At 43.2% G+C, this 18,122-nt stretch overlaps 2 protein-coding genes across 7 annotated transcripts in view; one reads left to right on the plus strand and one right to left on the minus strand.

Moving 5' to 3' along the window:
• Rsf1 (remodeling and spacing factor 1) overlaps positions 1-15,180 on the minus strand; it is a 122,332-nt gene extending 107,152 nt beyond the window's left edge. Inside the window, exon 1 of the mRNA XM_052158346.1 lies at positions 14,892-15,180. Within this exon, the coding sequence (XP_052014306.1) occupies positions 14,892-15,099 (208 nt within the window). The 5' untranslated portion in view covers positions 15,100-15,180. The remainder of the gene's footprint in view (positions 1-14,891) is intronic.
• A 225-nt stretch (positions 15,181-15,405) lies between these two features.
• Aamdc (adipogenesis associated Mth938 domain containing) overlaps positions 15,406-18,122 on the plus strand; it is a 34,811-nt gene continuing 32,094 nt past the window's right edge. For 2 of the 6 annotated variants that reach the window (XR_007973508.1, XR_007973506.1), the window contains exon 1: positions 15,406-15,647. The gene's annotated coding sequence lies outside the window, so the exon portion shown is untranslated. The remainder of the gene's footprint in view (positions 15,648-18,122) is intronic. The other 4 variants (XM_052158371.1, XM_052158361.1, XM_052158380.1 and 1 more) reach the window with 3 other exon arrangements.

Below are 18,122 nucleotides of genomic sequence, written 5' to 3' on the forward strand. Positions count from 1 at the left end.
TTTCTTAAAATTAAGAAAGTTATACAATGATTCCAGATCCCAGACCAAGTAAAAGCCACAATGCACACATAGATCCTTTCGGTGCTCTGCAAGTCTGTAATGGGAATAAAAAGGAACCTCCAGTGGTGGGCATGTGGCTCACTGGTGATGTGCTCACCGCATGTACAAGGCCCTGACTTCCACCTTGAGCTCCACAATGAACAACAGCCTCTATTAGTTGATTAGTCACAGTCTTTCAATGGGTTACTGTTTTACTATAGTCCAAACTCCAAAAAAGTCACAGTTAGAAAAAACCCAGCCTGCCATTTTTTTTCCTGGAAGATTTTTAACATTTAAGCATGAAGGAAGTTACAATTACATTTGTAAAACTAATTGTAAAGTTATTCGGCAAAAAAAAGAATAAAGTATCAGAAACTAAGTCTCTGAGATAACTCAACCAAATGCCAAAGCTTCACAACCAAGACTCTCCACTCTCCCTAAAGAACAAGTGATGACCAAGCATTCAACCACACACATGGACAAGCCTCTGGCCGTCATTGGCATGTCTTCTCTCCACCTAGTCCCAGCTTTTCAAACTGTGGCTCACGACCCACATGGGTCTGAATGTGACTGAATGTGAAGGTTGAGAAAACTTTGCTAATAGTGAAATACTTTTGAACAGCCAATGATAAAGTTTAGTTCACAATGAAGCAATGCCATGAATCTGGGATGTTTTCTGACCTCATAGAAACATAATCATTTAGTTACAGAAAATAAAGCCTCTTCCTTTGCTGTGAAGACACACCCTGACCATAACAACTCTTACAAAAGAAAACATTTAACTTGAGGCTGGCTTACAGTTACAGAGGTGTAGTCCATTATCATCGTGGAGCATGCAGGAAGACATGGTGCTAGAAGAGCCAAGACTTCTGCATCTTGATCCACTGGCAGTGGGAGGACTGGCAGCAGGAGACTGGGCATGCGTCACACAGAAGGTAGCAGAACACAAAGCTCTGCCTCTACTTACTAATGACACACTTATCTAACAAGGCCACACCTACTAATAGTGCCACTCCCCATGGGCCAAACACTCAAACAGATGAATCTAGAGGAGCCATACCAATTCCAAGTACCAAACGCCTTAATGTTTTCCTACAGTCATACCTCAGCATGAAAGTATCAGTTAGTTTTATTCAAATGTTTGAAAACTGGGGCCCTTTAATCTCAGCACTTAGACGGCAGCAGCAGGTAGAGAGATGTCTGTGTGTTTGAGGCCAGCCAGTCTATATACTGAGTTCTAAGCCAAGCAAGTCTAAACAGTGAGACTACCTTTAAAAAGCAAGGAAACAAAAAGCTGTTGGGGTTTCATTTTCTTTAAGAACCATTAAATGAACTGTTTTTGTTTTCATTTTTTTTTTTTCAAGAAGGTGTGTGGCTGGCCTGCAGAGCAGGCTGGGACTTGGCAGCAATTCTCCATCTCCGCCTCCCAAGTGCTGAGACTCAGGCCTGCACCACCATGCACACCTGCTAAACAAACTTCAGCTTGGCATCAGGACAAAATCACCAACAAGTTTTTAAAATGGCATCCTCATATTGACAAAATCAAAATATCAAACAAAGCTCATTCTACATAACTGCTTTTCTTCCTCTACACAGCAGTTTCAGGTTTTACTCTCTATGTCCCATCTGAACAACAGAAACCAACAGAAACCTCACCAAGACATGGAGCCCAGACCAGCTCCCCAATCCTGGATGAGACCTAGTGGCCACCTTAACAGCAAGGCTACACAGCCCCAGCTTACTGCCAATGACTGGGCCACTTGGCTTCCATCTAGTATTGATTATGACAATTATGTAGAAGATCCCTTAGCTACCCTCAAGCAAAAGATCCAACAGGAAAGCTTAGCCTCTTCAAACAGGGGTAATGATGATAACTGAGTGTAAACTTAAACCAGCAAACTATTGTTGCAGAGGGCCTTCTGCAGGAGACTTAAGACAGCACGGCTCTGCAGCCAAAGGCTTTTTCCATGCTCCCCTCAGCAGTTCTTGATGAGAGAGTCCTTGATTCCAACCTGTTTACTAATTGTTCATCATGGAAAATGGGTGCATACCACCTCCTCAGTGTGGACCAGAGATTACATACCTTTTGCAGGAAGAAAAGTCCAGGAAGGGACACTTATTAGCTAAACCCTCAGGGCCTCTAGATACCTTATTAGCATGGAGAACTACCTTCTGATCTATAAGACCATAGGTCACATTCCTATGTAGAGTGTGTGGTCACGTGACAGGGGCCTGATGGAAGCAGATGAAGCTCCTTCCATCCTCACTAGGTTCCAGGGCTTCCAACCTGCTCAGCCTTACCAAGTTTCCTTTCATGGTCCACTTGCCCACAACTATATATATATATATATATATAAATAAAGGAGAGGTGTCATTGGAATGACTGTCTCTTATGTTATTCGTAGTGAAAATTTTGGGTGGGGTGCCATATGAACATCAAAATAAAACACAACATAAGCCAAAGAGTAACAAAACATAAGCCAGAGGGGGAATGAGGGATGGGGGCTAGGAAAACAAGGGGGTTATTGAACAAATCAATTGTTTAGTGGATTGAAATTGAGAATGAGTTTGCACAGGTATTAATATCGGTTTAAAACAACATTTGGTTTATCTACATAGACATCACATAAGTTTCCCCAAATTCAGTAGCCTCTAGGCTCTGGCAAGAGAGTTTATCTGTTGCTGGAAGGTCCTGAGACAACATCTGCTTGTCTCAGAAGTCTTGAGTCAGATGATGTGTCTGGACAAAGGCAGCTTTACTGCACCAGGCAGGTCCAAGGAGATCGAGGGTCAGTCTCCATCTGGCCTATGGCAGCAGAACTGTCTCTCTCCCTACTGTAGAGATAAATCTGTAAATCACAAGAGGGGAGCAGAGCACCAGCAGGGGGATGACTGCATAGGGTGGGTAATGTACCTGTCAACCCTGTAACAGTTTGCTTGGGAGCTGTTGTTATGATCCTAGAAAGAAGGCAAGGTGTTTGAGGAGTTTAGTCCTAGAAGACATCCTTTAAGTGGGGAGTTATCTGCATTGTATTACAGAAAAAGCAGAGGGAAGAGTTGACAATTTATCAGCTTTGGATGGCTGAAGAAGAAAATATCAAGTTAATTATGTACCTAGGATAGGCAGTACCTGCTTGTCTGTAAAAGGAAACCAGTTGTTAACTAAGGATTAAATAATGGTTATTAATGTAGTTGGTTTGACCTGTTTGAGTAGATTAAATATGATTTTGTGAAGTTTAAAAGAAATTTTAGAACAATTTTAGGTTAGAAGGTACAAACATTGCTTCAGGTATTCCCATTAGGGATAAAAATAAACATTTAAATAATGAAACATGAAAAATTTGGGTTAAAAGACACAAACATTGTTTTAGGTGTTCCTGCTAGGGAAAAGAACAAGCATTAAACAAAGGGGCATGGAAATTCTGGGGTTAAGGGTTTTAGGTGTATTTTTTCCAATTTTCAGCAGCAAGATCTCTCCTTTTACCTAGGTGGAGAGAGAGGGAGCCTGCTTTGCCACCACAGAGTTGTGTGTTTTTGCTTGACTGGTATTGGTTGGTAGAAGGCAGGGGTAGGCTGGTTTTTGTACAACCTAGAGGCAGAGAGGAAAGAGAAACTTAGGGGCTTGATGGCACTGTATAGGGAGGGAGGGCCAGAGGGAGTGGGGAACAGGGAGGGGAAAGTGAGGATCAGAATTCTTTTTGTTAATGGTCCATTACTGTCTGGACTTGGACAGGGGCCAGTGTAGTAGCTCTGCCTGAAAACAAAAGTGGAAAGAAGACACAGTGTCTTCAGAGTGGGAACAGGTGTTCTGAACTCGTGTCAGGGGTTACTCTCAGTCTTTGTTTAATTTGGAGTTTTGATGTAGGTCTGAGTGGGTCACCAGTTGGGGTATGTGTCAGCTTGATATGCCCCACATTGGGCACCAAATGTGGTTTTACATTCTGTCTCACTGCTGGGGTATAGGAACTCTGCTAGGCAGAAGAAACACAAAAAGTGACTACATTTACCCTACGCCTGCTATCCAGTGATGGACTCTTGGGAAGTTCCAATATACCACTCGGGGTAGGAAAACACAACCTAAGATGTGAGAGGCCAAACTGGGGCTCCCTGACTCCAGCGTATCCACTTGCTGCTAGAAACCTCAGAGAAGAGTCAGGAACAAAGGATTGAGGGTGTTGGTATTTAGTCTAGGCTCACCTCACAGTTACCTGGCAACAGCCAGGTGTGCCTGACTCACTATAAAAAGGGCTGCTTGCTCCCTCCTCTCTCTCTTGCTTTCTTGCTCTTGCCCTGTCCCTGTCCCTTATACCCTCTCTCTCCATTCCCCTACCCACCTCTCTCCATGTGCTCCTGGTCTGCCTCTACTCACCTCTCCTCCCTCTCCCTCTCCCTCTCCGCCTTTCTCTGTCTCTACTACCCTGTCAATTCCCCTCCCCAAGCCCTGAATAAACTCTATCCTATACTGTGTCATGTGGCTGATCCCTCAGTGGGAAAGGATGCCTCAGCAAGGCCTGCAGAGGCACCCCCTTCTCCCACACCCAACTGCACATCTTTCCCTTTATTTTTTATAAAACACAACAGGGGATCCACAGGCCTTCGAGAAAGAGCCCAGGGCTGGGGGCTCTCAAACTCCTAGATATCTAAATGGAGTTGGGTCCTGGGTCTGCAGGCTGAAGAGCCTAGGGCCGTAAGAATGGAGAGCTCAGGCTTAGCTCATTGGTAATTGTCCTTAGGTTAGCACTGTCTGAGAGCACAGAAGGGCCTCTTGTGGGAGACTTACAAGGCGCAGCTCTGACACAGGTCAGGCTTTCTCCACGCTCCCCTCAACAGTTCTTGAAGAGAGAGTCCTTGGTTCCAAACTGTTTATAGATTGTTCATCATAAAAAATGGGTACATACCACCTCCTCAGGGTGGACGAGAGGTTACATACCTTTTACAAAAAAGAATGTCCAAAAAGGAAAACTTATTGGCTAAATTCTCAGGGCCTCTAACACTTCATTAACATAGAAAACTCTGTTCTGGTCTACAAGACCATAGGTCACATTCCTATGTAAGAGAGTGTGGTCACGTTAACAGGGCCAAAGACAGATAAAGCTCCTGCCACCCTTTCTGGGTTCCCAGAATTCCAACCCACTCAACCTTACCAAGTTTCCTGACAAGCTTCCCCCACAGAAGAGGGACGTGCCAGTATAAAGGAAGAAGAAACATAAGCCATGGAATAACTTCTCCTACCTTCAGGGACTTGTAAGCAGTTCAGCATGAGTAAAGAACAACAAAGATAACAACAAGAACATGGATGCGTGCAAAGCAGGACAAGGAAACCGGGCTCAGCAAACACTGATAACAAACGACAAAGCAGACCGTTAGTATCTGGTTTTGGTCCTTGATTTCTGATCTTGGTAGCTTGAATAGATAGATGATGGTAGCACTCACTCCAACAGGAAACTTATTTTGAAAACGTTAAAGTGCAACTCAAGTTCCCTTTTGATGCCTCTTCAGGAAGCTAATATTTGAAAGCTACAGTACACATAGTATATAACGTATACAAAACTATATACAATTATTATAAAAAATAAACTGCAAAAAATGTAAGAAAAGGCAGATGGAAGAATTAAATTCTACTTTTGGAAAAATAACAAAGGATAAATGAGAATAAAAGCAGGAGAGAGGCTAGGGATCTAGAATGAGGACAGACTCAACCCTCACTCTGAATGCCTGTTTTCTGTTTCTAATTTTTCCAGGCAAGTTCTTACATAGCCCAGGCCAAACTCAAACTTGCTATGCACCAAGGCTGGCCCTAACCCCTGCCTCTGCCTCCTGAGTGTGTGCCATCACACCCTGGCTTCTGACTGTTTTCTTAAACACAGTATATGACCCCCGTACTTGACTGAAACCTAGCCTGTCCACTGGAGGCATGTGCCAAGTGCTTCTCTTTCTCACCATTAGTTTAGTGCTGATTCTGTATGGTTCACCCTCATACTCTGTGTTCTTACATAGAAAAGGTCCCCTGACTTAGAACAAATGCATTCCTAAGCACAGTTTTTACTTTTTGTTAATTTGCCTGGCATATAGTTTGGATATAAAGTATCACTTTCAAAAACAGCTATGTATTAAAGAGTTGCTCCTCAGCTGGTGACACTATTGAGAGATGAATGGATCATGAAGGCACTAACCTCACTAATGGATTAACTCATCAATGAATTCACAGCTGAATGGATGGTTAGGAATTGGGGCACAGATGAAAGAAGTAGGTCACTTGGGGTATGCCTTTGAAGAGCATTTCTTGTTGGATCTCTGCTACAAATCTCTCTCTCTCTCTTTCCCTCTTTTCTTCCTTTCCATCTCCTTCCCCTTCCTTGTTTCTAGCTGCCAGGAAATGAGCAGCTTTTACTACACCCTCTTCCATACCTCTTCCATATTGTCCTCTGACCTTACCACCAAAACCTCACAAGCCAGGAGTCAACATCCTTGTTCTGCTTCTTGAGTTGTTTACTCAGGTATTTCTGTCATGATGTCAGTGATGAAAAGAAGCTAACACGCTCTTCTGTCCATGTCTGTCCCCTTCCCTCTGCCTCTCCAGAGAAGTGTGCTTCTTAGTAAACAGGCTCTGGATGTGTCTCATCGATGAAGCATAGGACTATGGTCCCACCACTAGTCCAAAAGTAAGTTTTCTTTTCAAAGTTGGAGAGTCAGATAGCTCAGCAAGTAAGGGCACCTGCCGGCAAGCCTGACAAGCTGAGTTTAATCCTCAAGTTGTATGGTATAGTTAATCCTCAGGTGATATGGTACATATGTATACATACATGCAGGCAAACACCCACACACATAAAATAAAAAATAAATCAAAACAGACAGCATTTTAAATGAATTTAATTCTGAGAATTTTTTGAGATAAAAAGTATTATAAGATCATTAACCCAATGAACAGGAAATAGGTGTCATTCTTATTTTCTGTTATGTAATCCATAAATGCACAAAAGCACTTCTGCAAAGCACTACTGCCTCCTAAGTGCTGATACTAAAGGTGTGCATCACCACTGCCTAGCTTTTGTATCTTTAAACCCTATAGATTTATTGTTTATCTTCACTATTAAGCTGTAAGTTCACCAAATACAAGGATATTATTTATGTGCCTTAATATAATAATACATTCCAGGGCTGGAGAGACAGCTCAGCAGTTAAGAGCACTGGCTACTGTCCAGAGGTCCTGAGTTGGTGGTTCACAATTACCTGTAATGGGATCTGATGCCGTTTTCTGGCATGCAGGTGTACAAGCAGACAGACACTTATATACGTTAAATAAATAAATCTTTAAAAAAAATAGTAATACATTCCAATGGTTTATATACACCTGGCACATAGCAAGCAGGCAATGCAAGTACCACTTACTGAAAGAAATAGCTTTTTTGTTGTTTTGAGTTTTGTTTTTATTTTGAGGCAGTGTTTCTCTAATTAGTTCTGTCTGGCCTGAAATTCACTTGTAGACTAGGCTGGCCTGGAACTCAGAGAGATCTGCCTGCCTCTACCTCCTGAGTGCTTGCCTGGAAAGAAGTAACTTCTTAAATGAAGTTATTTTCTTTAGCAGTATTTGACATTATACAAGTTCTAACATGAATGGAAAATAGCATCCTGGTAACTTCTGTTATGGCATCTATATTATATAAAACCAGAGATGAAAAATAATATACTGAGACCATATTCATCAAGCAGAGAGTAAAAGTCTAATTTTAAATCTAGCAACACACCTTAAATACCCTTCTTTAAGACACAGCTCAAGTTAAGCTTAGTTACTATTATTCTTCAACACATGGTCATCTATCTCACCAAAGGCCTGTGAAAGATCATTTTAACTTACAACCTGTAGTCTAGAATGCATATACTACTACTCCATTTAATAAAATCCCAGAGGGAAAATGTCCTTGATGGGTAACATACAAACTCACTTTCGTTTCTTACTAAACTAGAAAATCTTTTAAAAGTAGACCCATTTCTAACATTTTTGTTTTCTTTTAAACCCTTACAATAATTGCTAGAATTACCATGCAGCAGATGATCAGTATACATGTTAAATTAATGAAGTAAGCAAGCGTGTGGCCTTTCTTCCAGGTAGTATGTGTGCCTGTGTGGTGTGCGCTCACATGCAGACCTAAATGTGTTGGCCAGAGATCACTTCCAGTGTCTTCCTCTACAGCCCTCCACTATATTTTTTGACAAAGTCTCTCACTCAACCAGGAACTCACTGGGTTGGCTGTCAAACAAATTCCAGGGGCAAAGCTAACTTCATTGTTCATCCCTTTATCTCCCTAACAGCATAAGAGCTATAGGTATGCACCACCATTCCTGGCTTTTACGTGGGTGCTCAGGATATAAACTAAGGTCCTCATGCATGAGCCAACCCCTAAGGGCCTTTTTTTTTTTTTTGTCTTATTTTGTTACTGTGTATGAGTTTTTTGCTTACATGTATGTCTAGTGCCTGCAAAGACCAGAAGGTATCAGATCCCCTGTAACTGTAGTTACAGATGAAGTGGGTGCCAGGACTAAACCTGGGTCCTCTGGAAGAGCAGCCAGTGTTCTTAGTTCTTGACTCACCTGACCAGCCCCTAAAGATGTTTAACAGCAAATTTCACAGTAAATCTCTAAATAACTAGAAGACTAAAAAAGCAGGCCGCTTGTATTAAGAGTCTCACATTAACCAAACCTTTTTCTGTTCCAATTAACTCCTGCCCTAGGACAATACTAATAGCCTTTCTTTCTACCTTTATAACTGTTGGCTTTTTCAATTCTGAGATATACCAGAAATATACCACATAGTGTCAGAAATAAGAGATGCCCTGTCTCAACAGAGTAGAACTTAAAGAGAAATAAAGAATCTTATTTCTTCAAAATCATAAGTGCAAAAACTGGAAGTTTTCAACCAAGCTAGGCTCCTGCTTCAGTAAGGACTTTGACCAGTGACCTGCCATTATAAACCCACATGTACACTTCTGACATACACTTAAATTAAGACAGGGTCTCTCTGTGTAGCCCTGGCTGACCTGGAACTCACCCTGTAGACCAGGCTGGCCTCGAACTCAGAAATCCACCTGCCTCTGTCTCCCAAGTGCTGGGATTAAAGGCATGCGCCATCACTGCCCAGCAATGGTCACCTTTGTACTTCATCAAATTCATGCAAAAAAAAAAAAATTTACCTAAGCACCAGGAAGAGAGAATATAAAGTTAGAACCATAGTTTTACATAAATATAAAAGACATATATCCCGTTTTATACCTGACATCTTGACCACACAGAGTTACTAAGTACAACAACCGATGAGTATGGTGGCATTCCTAGGTCTCTGGACTTTTCAACAGGAGGAGCCCAAGTTCATAGCCTGGGCTATGTATGGAGATTCAACTGGAGAGGTGGTTCTGTAGCAGAGCACATACCTACCACACAGAAAGCCCTGGGTTAGAGCCCCACCACTGAAAGAATAAAACAAATAAAAACACATGCCCACATTACCAGAACTAGGGAGACTGAGGCAGGAGAATCACAAGTTCAACTTTGCCCTAGACTATAGAGTTCCAAGCTAGTCCATCTCAAAAAGAAAAAAAAAAAAAATCAATCTATTTAATGCTATGCAAAAACACACTGCTACACTATGTTACTTACATACATTTTGGTATCATTATTAAGTATGTCATTTCTCAAACCACACCTGCACAAATTTGATCACTAAAAGTATTTTTCTTTGGGGATGGTGGTGGCATTTTTTAATCCCAGCACTCAAAAAACAGTCTCTGAGTTGGAAATCAGCTTGATCTATGTTTATGTAAGTTCCAAGCCAACCAGGGCTACAGAGTGAGACCTTGCCTCAAAAACAAAATAAAAATCAAAACAAAAACTCCTTCTCTCGTGGGGACCAAAAGATAGACCAGCATATGAAAGTGAAAGTTTCATCCATGGAAAAAGTCAGATGTGATGTCTCCCATCTGTAATTCCAGCTCTATGCCAAGATGGGAAGTGGGGACAGCAGAACTGGCCCAAAGCTCTAGTAGGCTACACAGTGTCAAAACCACAAGAGACCCTGCTTCAACAAAGTGAAATTCAAAAGGCAAGAATTCACTCTTGAAAGTTATCCTCCGATTTCCATAATACGCATATGCATGTGCTCCTACATTGTTCACACACACACACACACACACACACACAGAGAGAGAGAGAGAGAGAGAGAGAGAGAAAGAGAGAAAGAGAGAAAGAGAGAAAGAGAGACATGATGCTTAGCATCTGACAAAAAAATCAATGAAAGTTCACCCTTATTTTTACCTATATCCCACAGTCACCTACTTCCTGTTAGGAAGAGCATTTCAGTTCCATACTAAATACAGACCTGGGCAGTGTGAAGCAGACGTACAATGCCTTCATTTAGAATGCCCTTTTCTTATCCTAGCACCAACTATAAAGCCATCCGTGGGTGATAATTTAGGCGGACTATTCAAACCACAGCCTGAATAACACCAATGGTCAGGTGTATGTGCTTGAAATCTATCCCCTTGTCTTAATTTCTCTTCCTTGTAATATAAATGATGCAGTTATTCTTTCTTTCTTGTCCCAAAACTTAATAATAGTTTCTAAAGCAACAATTCCCAAGCATTTTAGATTCATGATACCCATAGTGTCTCAGTAATTTTCTTAGAGCAGCCCTATGCCAAAAAATAGTATCAGTTCCACTTATTAGGTACTTGGAAAACATTTGAAAAGTAAATCTAGGTGCTGGAGAAATGGTTCAGTGGTTCAGAGCCTTGCTCTTGCAGAGAACCTGTTTGGTTTCCAGCATCCACATGGTGGCTCCTATCTATAATGCTAGTTCCAGGGGATCTGATGCCTTCCTTCCCTGACTCCCAGGCCCCAGGTATGAATACAAGTGAAAACATGCAGGCCAAACACTCAGACACATACAATTAATCATTTTTTAAAACAAAATTGAATTTTTAATGGTTTTATTTTATCTTTAAGCAACCAGAAGTAACTACTAAGTATTACTATGAGGCACACAACAAGTTATCAAGTTTTGGAATTAGAATGGACACTGGTTCTATTTTCTGTTCCATGAGGCCTTTCTTGACTAAGGAACAAGGCACTCTAAACTGAAGCTACAATATCAAATTAAAGCTTGCAAACAACTTTTTAGGTAAAAGATCACCAAGTATTAAAACAAGGATAAGTCAGTAAACTAGTTTCTACCTAAGAATGCTATAGTATTGCTAAATCTATCTCAATAAATGCTGTATTCAAGTATTTAGCCCCTTTCCATGCTCCCAGTTGGTATAGCAGAGGACCAAAAGAGACAAAAGCATATTCTAAGGGCCACTAACACTAGGAAAAAACAAAACTTACATAAAGTAAATATTTTTTAAATTTAGCATGTGTGCACACATACACACTCTTTTTACATGCATACCAAGAAGCTCCAGCAGAGGTTAGAGGACTGCTTGGGAGTGGGTCTTTCTTCCTACTGTGTAGGTCCAGGGAGCCGGACTCGGGTCATTAGGCCTAACAATAAGTGCTTTTACCCACTAATATATCCTGCCAGCACAATTAAAACTGTTTTGTTTTGTTTTTTGCTTGCTTGCTTGTTTTTTGAGATGTGGTTTCTCTGTGTAGTCCTAACTGTCCTGGAACTCACTCTGTAGCCCAGGCTTGTCTGAGTCTCAGAAATCTACTACTTTAAAGGCAAGTGCCACTGTGCTCAAATTAATTAAAACTTTTTAAATGGCACAGAGCTGTTTCTTAATAAAACAAAGTAGAACTCACTTGATTATAACTGACATGCCCATGCATTCCCAACCTAAAAAAATTTAAGCCTAGTTACAAATAATACATTAAAAGATACTATGTATCTTTTATGTAAAAAAAAAAAAAAAACTTTAATTGGTAGTACTGGAATATTTGTAAGAACCTTGTTTATTAATTTTTTTAAAAGATTTATTTATTTATTATACATAAGTACACTGTAGCTGTCTTCAGACACTCCAGAAGAGAGTGCAGATCTCCTTAAGGATGGTTGTGAGCCACCATGTGGTTGCTGGGATTTGAACTCAGGACCTTTGGAAGAGCAGTCAGTGTTCTTAACCGCTGAGCCATCTCTCCAGCCCAAGAATCTTGTTTATTAAAAAAAAAAAAAAAAGTAACATTTCATTTGGCTCTTAGCCATTATCTTTGTCTACTGAAGTGAGGTCCACATAAGTGAAACAAATTGTTCTATAACCTATATTACATTGCTCAACACAAACACTTGCCTTTCAACTCTTTCTAGTTTTCCTTCCCCAAAAGTCTGAGTCAATCTTATTAGCTGAACTATTGTTAAGTTATGCCATAATCCAAGTTCTGAAAATCTTTATCCTGCACAGTAAAACTTTCACCTTCAGAGAGACTTTTCATTTGCCACGTGTCTTGAACTGGGTGACATTAATTAACAACTATTCTTAGATTCCCCACAACTGAGTCTATTATTCTCAGTCCTCTTAGCAACTCTATCATGGTAATGCTGTGGCTGGGCTAAATGATTCCTCTTAGCCCAACCTCTTTCCCATCTTTCCTTAGCTAAAGGCCCAAAGTTCAATGCTAGAAATATCAAACCTATCCTAATAACTTTTCTCTTTCAATACTAATACCAAATAAGCAAATGATTAAAAATTAATCTGCTAGCCTGGCACTGGTGGCGCACTCCTTTAATCACAGCACTTAGGAGGCAGAGGCAGGCAAATTTCTGAGTTTGAGGACAGCCTGGACAGCCAGGGCTACACAGAGAAACCCTGTCTCCAAAAAACAAACAAACAAACAAACAAAAACAAATAAATTAATCTACTATTCAAAATGCAACGGTACCCCAAAACAATCTATGTCTGCCTCTTACCTTAGTCCAAATAAAGTCTAAGAACATTTCCCCCCAAGTTCTCACATTTTCTGACAAATAAATCACTATTATTTTTAAGGTATCCTAAAATTAAGTGAGGGTATTAACACTTCACAGTAACTACTTCTTTCAAAAAGAATGTAAATATGATTTGATAATGAAATTAATATACTAGAAGCTTAATGTTCAAAGAAATTCTGCAAAAAGTCTTAACCTAAAGTAATTTAACTCCAATTTCATAGTTTAAAAAAACTAGCCTTTTATAGCCAGAGAGAGTCTAAGAAATGAGAGCCAGTAAAAAAGATGTAGAGCCTGGCATGACAAATGCCTTTAATCCTGGCTTGCGGCAGGCAGAGGCAGGAGGATTTCTAAGAGTTCCAAGCCTGCACGGTCTACAGAATTCCAGGCCAGTCTCAAAAGAGAAAGGGGACAGAAAGTAAAGGACAACTGTACCAATAATTGCTGTAGAATTGATACCTAATAACATTGTATTATCACGTATTTTCTCTACAGGTAATACTTTGAATGAGTTCACACGTGGGTCTTTCCTTAGCTATGTAAATACATCATATCAGAAACATAATTTCTATAGAGAACAAAAAAGCAACTCAGCTTTCTTACAAAGGTCACAGCTATCATGCCTCGTACAATACCCAGTCCACCCTGGTCATCTACGCACAGATCAAAAGAAAAAAAAGAAAAGAAGACCTATTTGGAAAACGTTTCTTCTTTGGCCAAGGGCTGTAGCTAGACAAAGGCAATGTTCAGAGTACACAAATTAGTCTTCTCTTAGGGAAATAAAGTACCAGAAAAGGAGCGGAATGGATCAGGATTAATAGGGGAGAGGGTTTGCGCTCAGCGTGTGAAGACTGCAAGCAGCAAACACAGCGCTGAGATGCTCCTGCAAAAGAACCACGACCAGCAGCAGCAGCAGGAAGTTTCAATGGGGCCGGGCAGAGCATGCGCCCTGCACCGGCGCGGTGGCCTTATGTGGAAGGAGCACCACTTGCGAACACCAATAATAGACCAGCGGCACCAGAGAGAAACATGAGCAACAAGCACCTTCTTCAACTGTTTCCCCAGCCATCTGAGCCCCTCCTCCAGCCTACAGACTAACCACCCCACCCCAGCCAGCAAATGGAAGAGTGACTTCTTCTCCCCTTAAGCCCTGTAGCCGAGATAGGGGGAAGGGATAGAGAAAAGTGGAGAGATGCTTTTCTATTATTTTGGGGGAGGTGGTGAGGAGAGAAACTATGGAGGAGGAGATATTAACCCTCTCCTCCCCAGAGCGGAGAAGCTGGGCCGACTTCATTTCCCCTTCCTACGCGAGAATACGGGGGAAGCCCCCTCCCTAGTCATAGGAGCCGATCTCCCAAGGAGGAAGGAGTTTAGGGGGCTAGATCAGCCCTCCAGGGGACGGGAAAAGGCAGGAGCCGACTCTCTCGGGGGAGTTCCCACCACGGGGAGAGTGGAGTGTCCGCGGGCCCCCGCCCACTCAGGTGGAGTGAGCAGAGGGGGCGCCGGGAGAAGATGGGCCCAGCCTCCCAGGAGACGGTGGGGCGGATTGGTGGGAGGAGGGGAAGAGAAAAGCGCAAAGCTGGCCGGAACCTGCGCTCCCCTTCCCCCGCCACCTAAAGGGATAAGAACTGAAGGCAACACCGGCGGGGGGGACCCGGCCGCACCGGCCCCAGATCGTCTGCCCGGCACAATACCCCCTCCTGGGCCCTAGCCCACCCCCGGCCCGCGACGCCCCCACCCCCGTCCCCGTGGGGCACGGTGGCCCTAGGGGGCCTCCGCCCCGCCTCCCCAGCACCCAGGAACCCCCCGGGCTACGCATAGTAGGGACTCCGCTCTGCCCAGTCCCTGGAGAAGGTCGGCCGCAGAGCCCCAGGGTAGCTGTGGAGAGCTAAAGCGCGCCAGGGCCGCTTCCCGCCGGGCGTTCGGGCCGATCGCTTACCTTCTCCGTTGCCGATGTCTGGCGGCGGCGCCTGCAGCACCCGCTCCAGCTCTGGGAACGGCAACTCGGGCAGGTCTAGCAGCGGCCCGTAGCGTTCCAAGAAAGAGCAGACTACGGCGAAGTTGGGGCACGAACCCGGGCAGCCCGGAGGAGCCATCGCCGCTGCCGCCGCTGCTGCTGCCGCCGCCGCCGCCGCCGCCGTCGCCATTTTGAACTGGAGGATGGAGGAGGAGGGGATGGGGGGGCGAGAGGAGTTGGGGGGCCGAGGAATGGCAGGAGAGCCCTACGGACAACAGGAGGCGCTCTCGAGTGGACGCCCCTGCGGATGCGAGAGTCTCGGGCCAAGCGCCGCGATCCCACAATACCACGCCGGCCCGGAGCAGTCGAGAACTGAGTTAGATCGGGGACAGAGAGGCGCTCTGGGCCCTTCACTTTCCGCCCTCTTCCCGTCCCCTTCCCTCTACGACTTCTCCGCTCCAACTTCTCCCCTCCCACTTCGGGGCTGCCACTGCCTCGTGTGACAGGGGGAATGAAAACAAGGGAAGCGGGGCGGAGAGGCGGGCTGCGCGGCTAGGGGCGGGACTTTCTGAGAACGATAGCCAATAGGAGATGGGGGCGGAGCTTCGTGTGTCCGCTGACTGAGGGCTAGTTCCAGGCCCGGTAGCTGAACGGCCGTGGTTCAGATCACTCAGCTGGCTGCCGGGAGAGGTGAAGCACCGAGCCGACTGGCGGAGCAACCGAGAACAGAAGCGCTGCGTGAGTTTTCTGCGGGATCCGGGAACGGAGACGACCAGGAGAGAGAGGGAGTTGAAGAGAGACACTAAGATGCAGAAAAAGAGAATGGCAGGAGGGGAACGCCACTGTGGGGAGAGGTTAGGAAATGGAAAGGTGCGGATGTGACTTGGCTCGGGACTATGGAGAGAAGTCTCTCAGAAAGTTTGCTGAGGGGTGTTGCCCTCTACTGAGTGTTATGTGACAAAACTTTTCCTGGGGAGACGCTAAACACATTTCAACGCGGATAAGGCTCCCTATCCAAAGAACAGACCAAAGAACAGATAACACCAAAGTCCAAGTTGGCAAACCAGTAGGCTTTCTTCTGACAGGAGTATGGATGAGGGGTTACCTACAGAAGCAGGAACGACTCAGACAGCTGCATCCCCAGGGCCCACCCCAGCATGGGGGCCTCGAGCACACTGCACAGCCTGCAGGCAGCTCCGTGGGCTGGCTGTCCTTTCCAAGTGACTCTGGTCTGAAGCCCTTCCAGGCAGCTCAGTTGGCTTCTGCTTCTTCCAGACACCCTATCCGATCTCACAGTTTGCAGCGCAGCTTGTCTGAGAGGCTTGCTTTTTTTTTTTTTTTTTTCTTTTCACCTCAGCTTCCTTTAGTCTGAGAGAGACTCTCATCTTTATTGTTTACTCTGACAGAGAGGGACCTAATGAATCTGGTGAGTTTCAGGGACTTCCTGAAGCTGTTTTGAGTTGTTTTACTGTCCTGTTTAAAGAGTTTCCTTGCCAGATGGAAACTGTTACAACACCGAAGAGTCTCAGAGTCCTAGAGCTCTGCCAGTGGACCAGGGCCTGAGGTGCTCTGTCCATCACTAGTGAGGAATTGCCCCTGCTGGGTGACAGAATCTGAGGAACCACTCTCTACTGGGGAACTAAGATGCAAGACTCAGGCTCTGAGGTGGCCAGGGTCTAGAGGGTGAGCTAAGATTCTACTTAGTGAGCTGAGAGATGGCTGCACAGTACGCTTGTTAGGAAGGAGAGTTCTCCTCCATTCGAGAGTTGGATGTAGCATTCTCTCAGAAAGAATCCCAGAATGGGGAAAGGCATCAACAATGTAAAATAGAACGTGCAGCTTAGGAAACAGTATGCTGGCTGCTTAGGAGCTGGAAGTTTAAATTGAAGCGGACTTGAGTCCTACCCCTAATTACTTTATAACCTTCTGAAGTTTCTTTGTTACTCTGAACTTTAGTATAGTGAGATAACAGTATCCACAACATGGAAGTTCACAGTAAAGTGATTAGGATAATTTTCTGCCACATTGTATGTACTTTGAAATATTCCTTTTTCCTGGCAGAGGCAGGAAGAACTTTGAGTTCATCCCAGTTAGGGCTAAAAAGTAAGACTGTTTCTTTTTTTTTTCTTTTTTCTTTTTTCTTTTTTCTTTTCTTTTCTTTTCTTTTTTTTTTTTTTTTGGTTTTTGGTTTTTGGTTTTTGGTTTTTCCAGACAGGGTTTGTCTATATAGCCCTGGCTGTCCTGGAGCTCACTCTGTAGACCAGGCTGGCCTCGAACTCAGAAATCCTCCTGCCTCTGCCTCCCAAGTGCTGGGATTAAAGGCTTGCGTCACTGCCTGGCAGTAAGACTGTTTCAAAGAATCAAAAATTTTTTTTTAAGAATTTAGGATCTGCCTGTCTCTGTTTTTGATGGTGGTGGTGATTTTTAAATATTATTTAATGTATATGAGTACACTGTAGCTAGCTTCAGAAACATCAGAAGAGGGCATCTGATCCCATTACAGATGATTGTGAGCCACCATGTGGTTGCTGAGAATTGAACTCAGGACCTCTGGAAGATCAGTGTTCTTAACCACTGAGCCATCTCTCCAGCCCTCAAATCTTTCTTGTTATCAAAGCAAATTATAATTTAGATTGAATCCAGCTTTATTTAGCGAACAATTTATTACATTATGTCAAAATTTTAAGAATGTCTTAAAAGGTACATAATATCTACTTCCTACAACTAATCTAAAACAAAATATATTCTAAATCAGATTAAATAGGAAAATGTATGACTAAAGAAAGATCTTTTTTCAATGGGCAAAAAAATTATGCCAGAAACATGGACATTGACTTCACAGATAAACACTAAAATATGTTACGTGTTTCCAGGTAAAAAAAGGGAAATCCATAATGGTCTATATAATTTTCATTAGCAAAGAAACTAATTTTTCCAAAAGAAAGAAATTCTCTGAAAGTTGTTACCTAGAATTATGATTCTTTTGAGATATTATCTGTGTGTGTGTAGACATTTGCGCTGTTTGCCTGCATGTCAGAAGACAACTTTGTTGAATCACTTCTGTTCTTCTACCCTTTATGTGTGCTCCAGGGCATGGACTCATATGGCCAGGCTTCTGCTGTCAGCACCTTTACTTACTGACTATCTTACTTGTCTTTACAATAAACTTGTCTTCAGATTTATATTTTTTTAATTAATGTGTATATGAGTGCC

Source organism: Apodemus sylvaticus, chromosome 1, assembly GCF_947179515.1.
Source record: "Apodemus sylvaticus chromosome 1, mApoSyl1.1, whole genome shotgun sequence".
Taxonomy (NCBI): Eukaryota; Metazoa; Chordata; class Mammalia; order Rodentia; family Muridae; genus Apodemus; species Apodemus sylvaticus.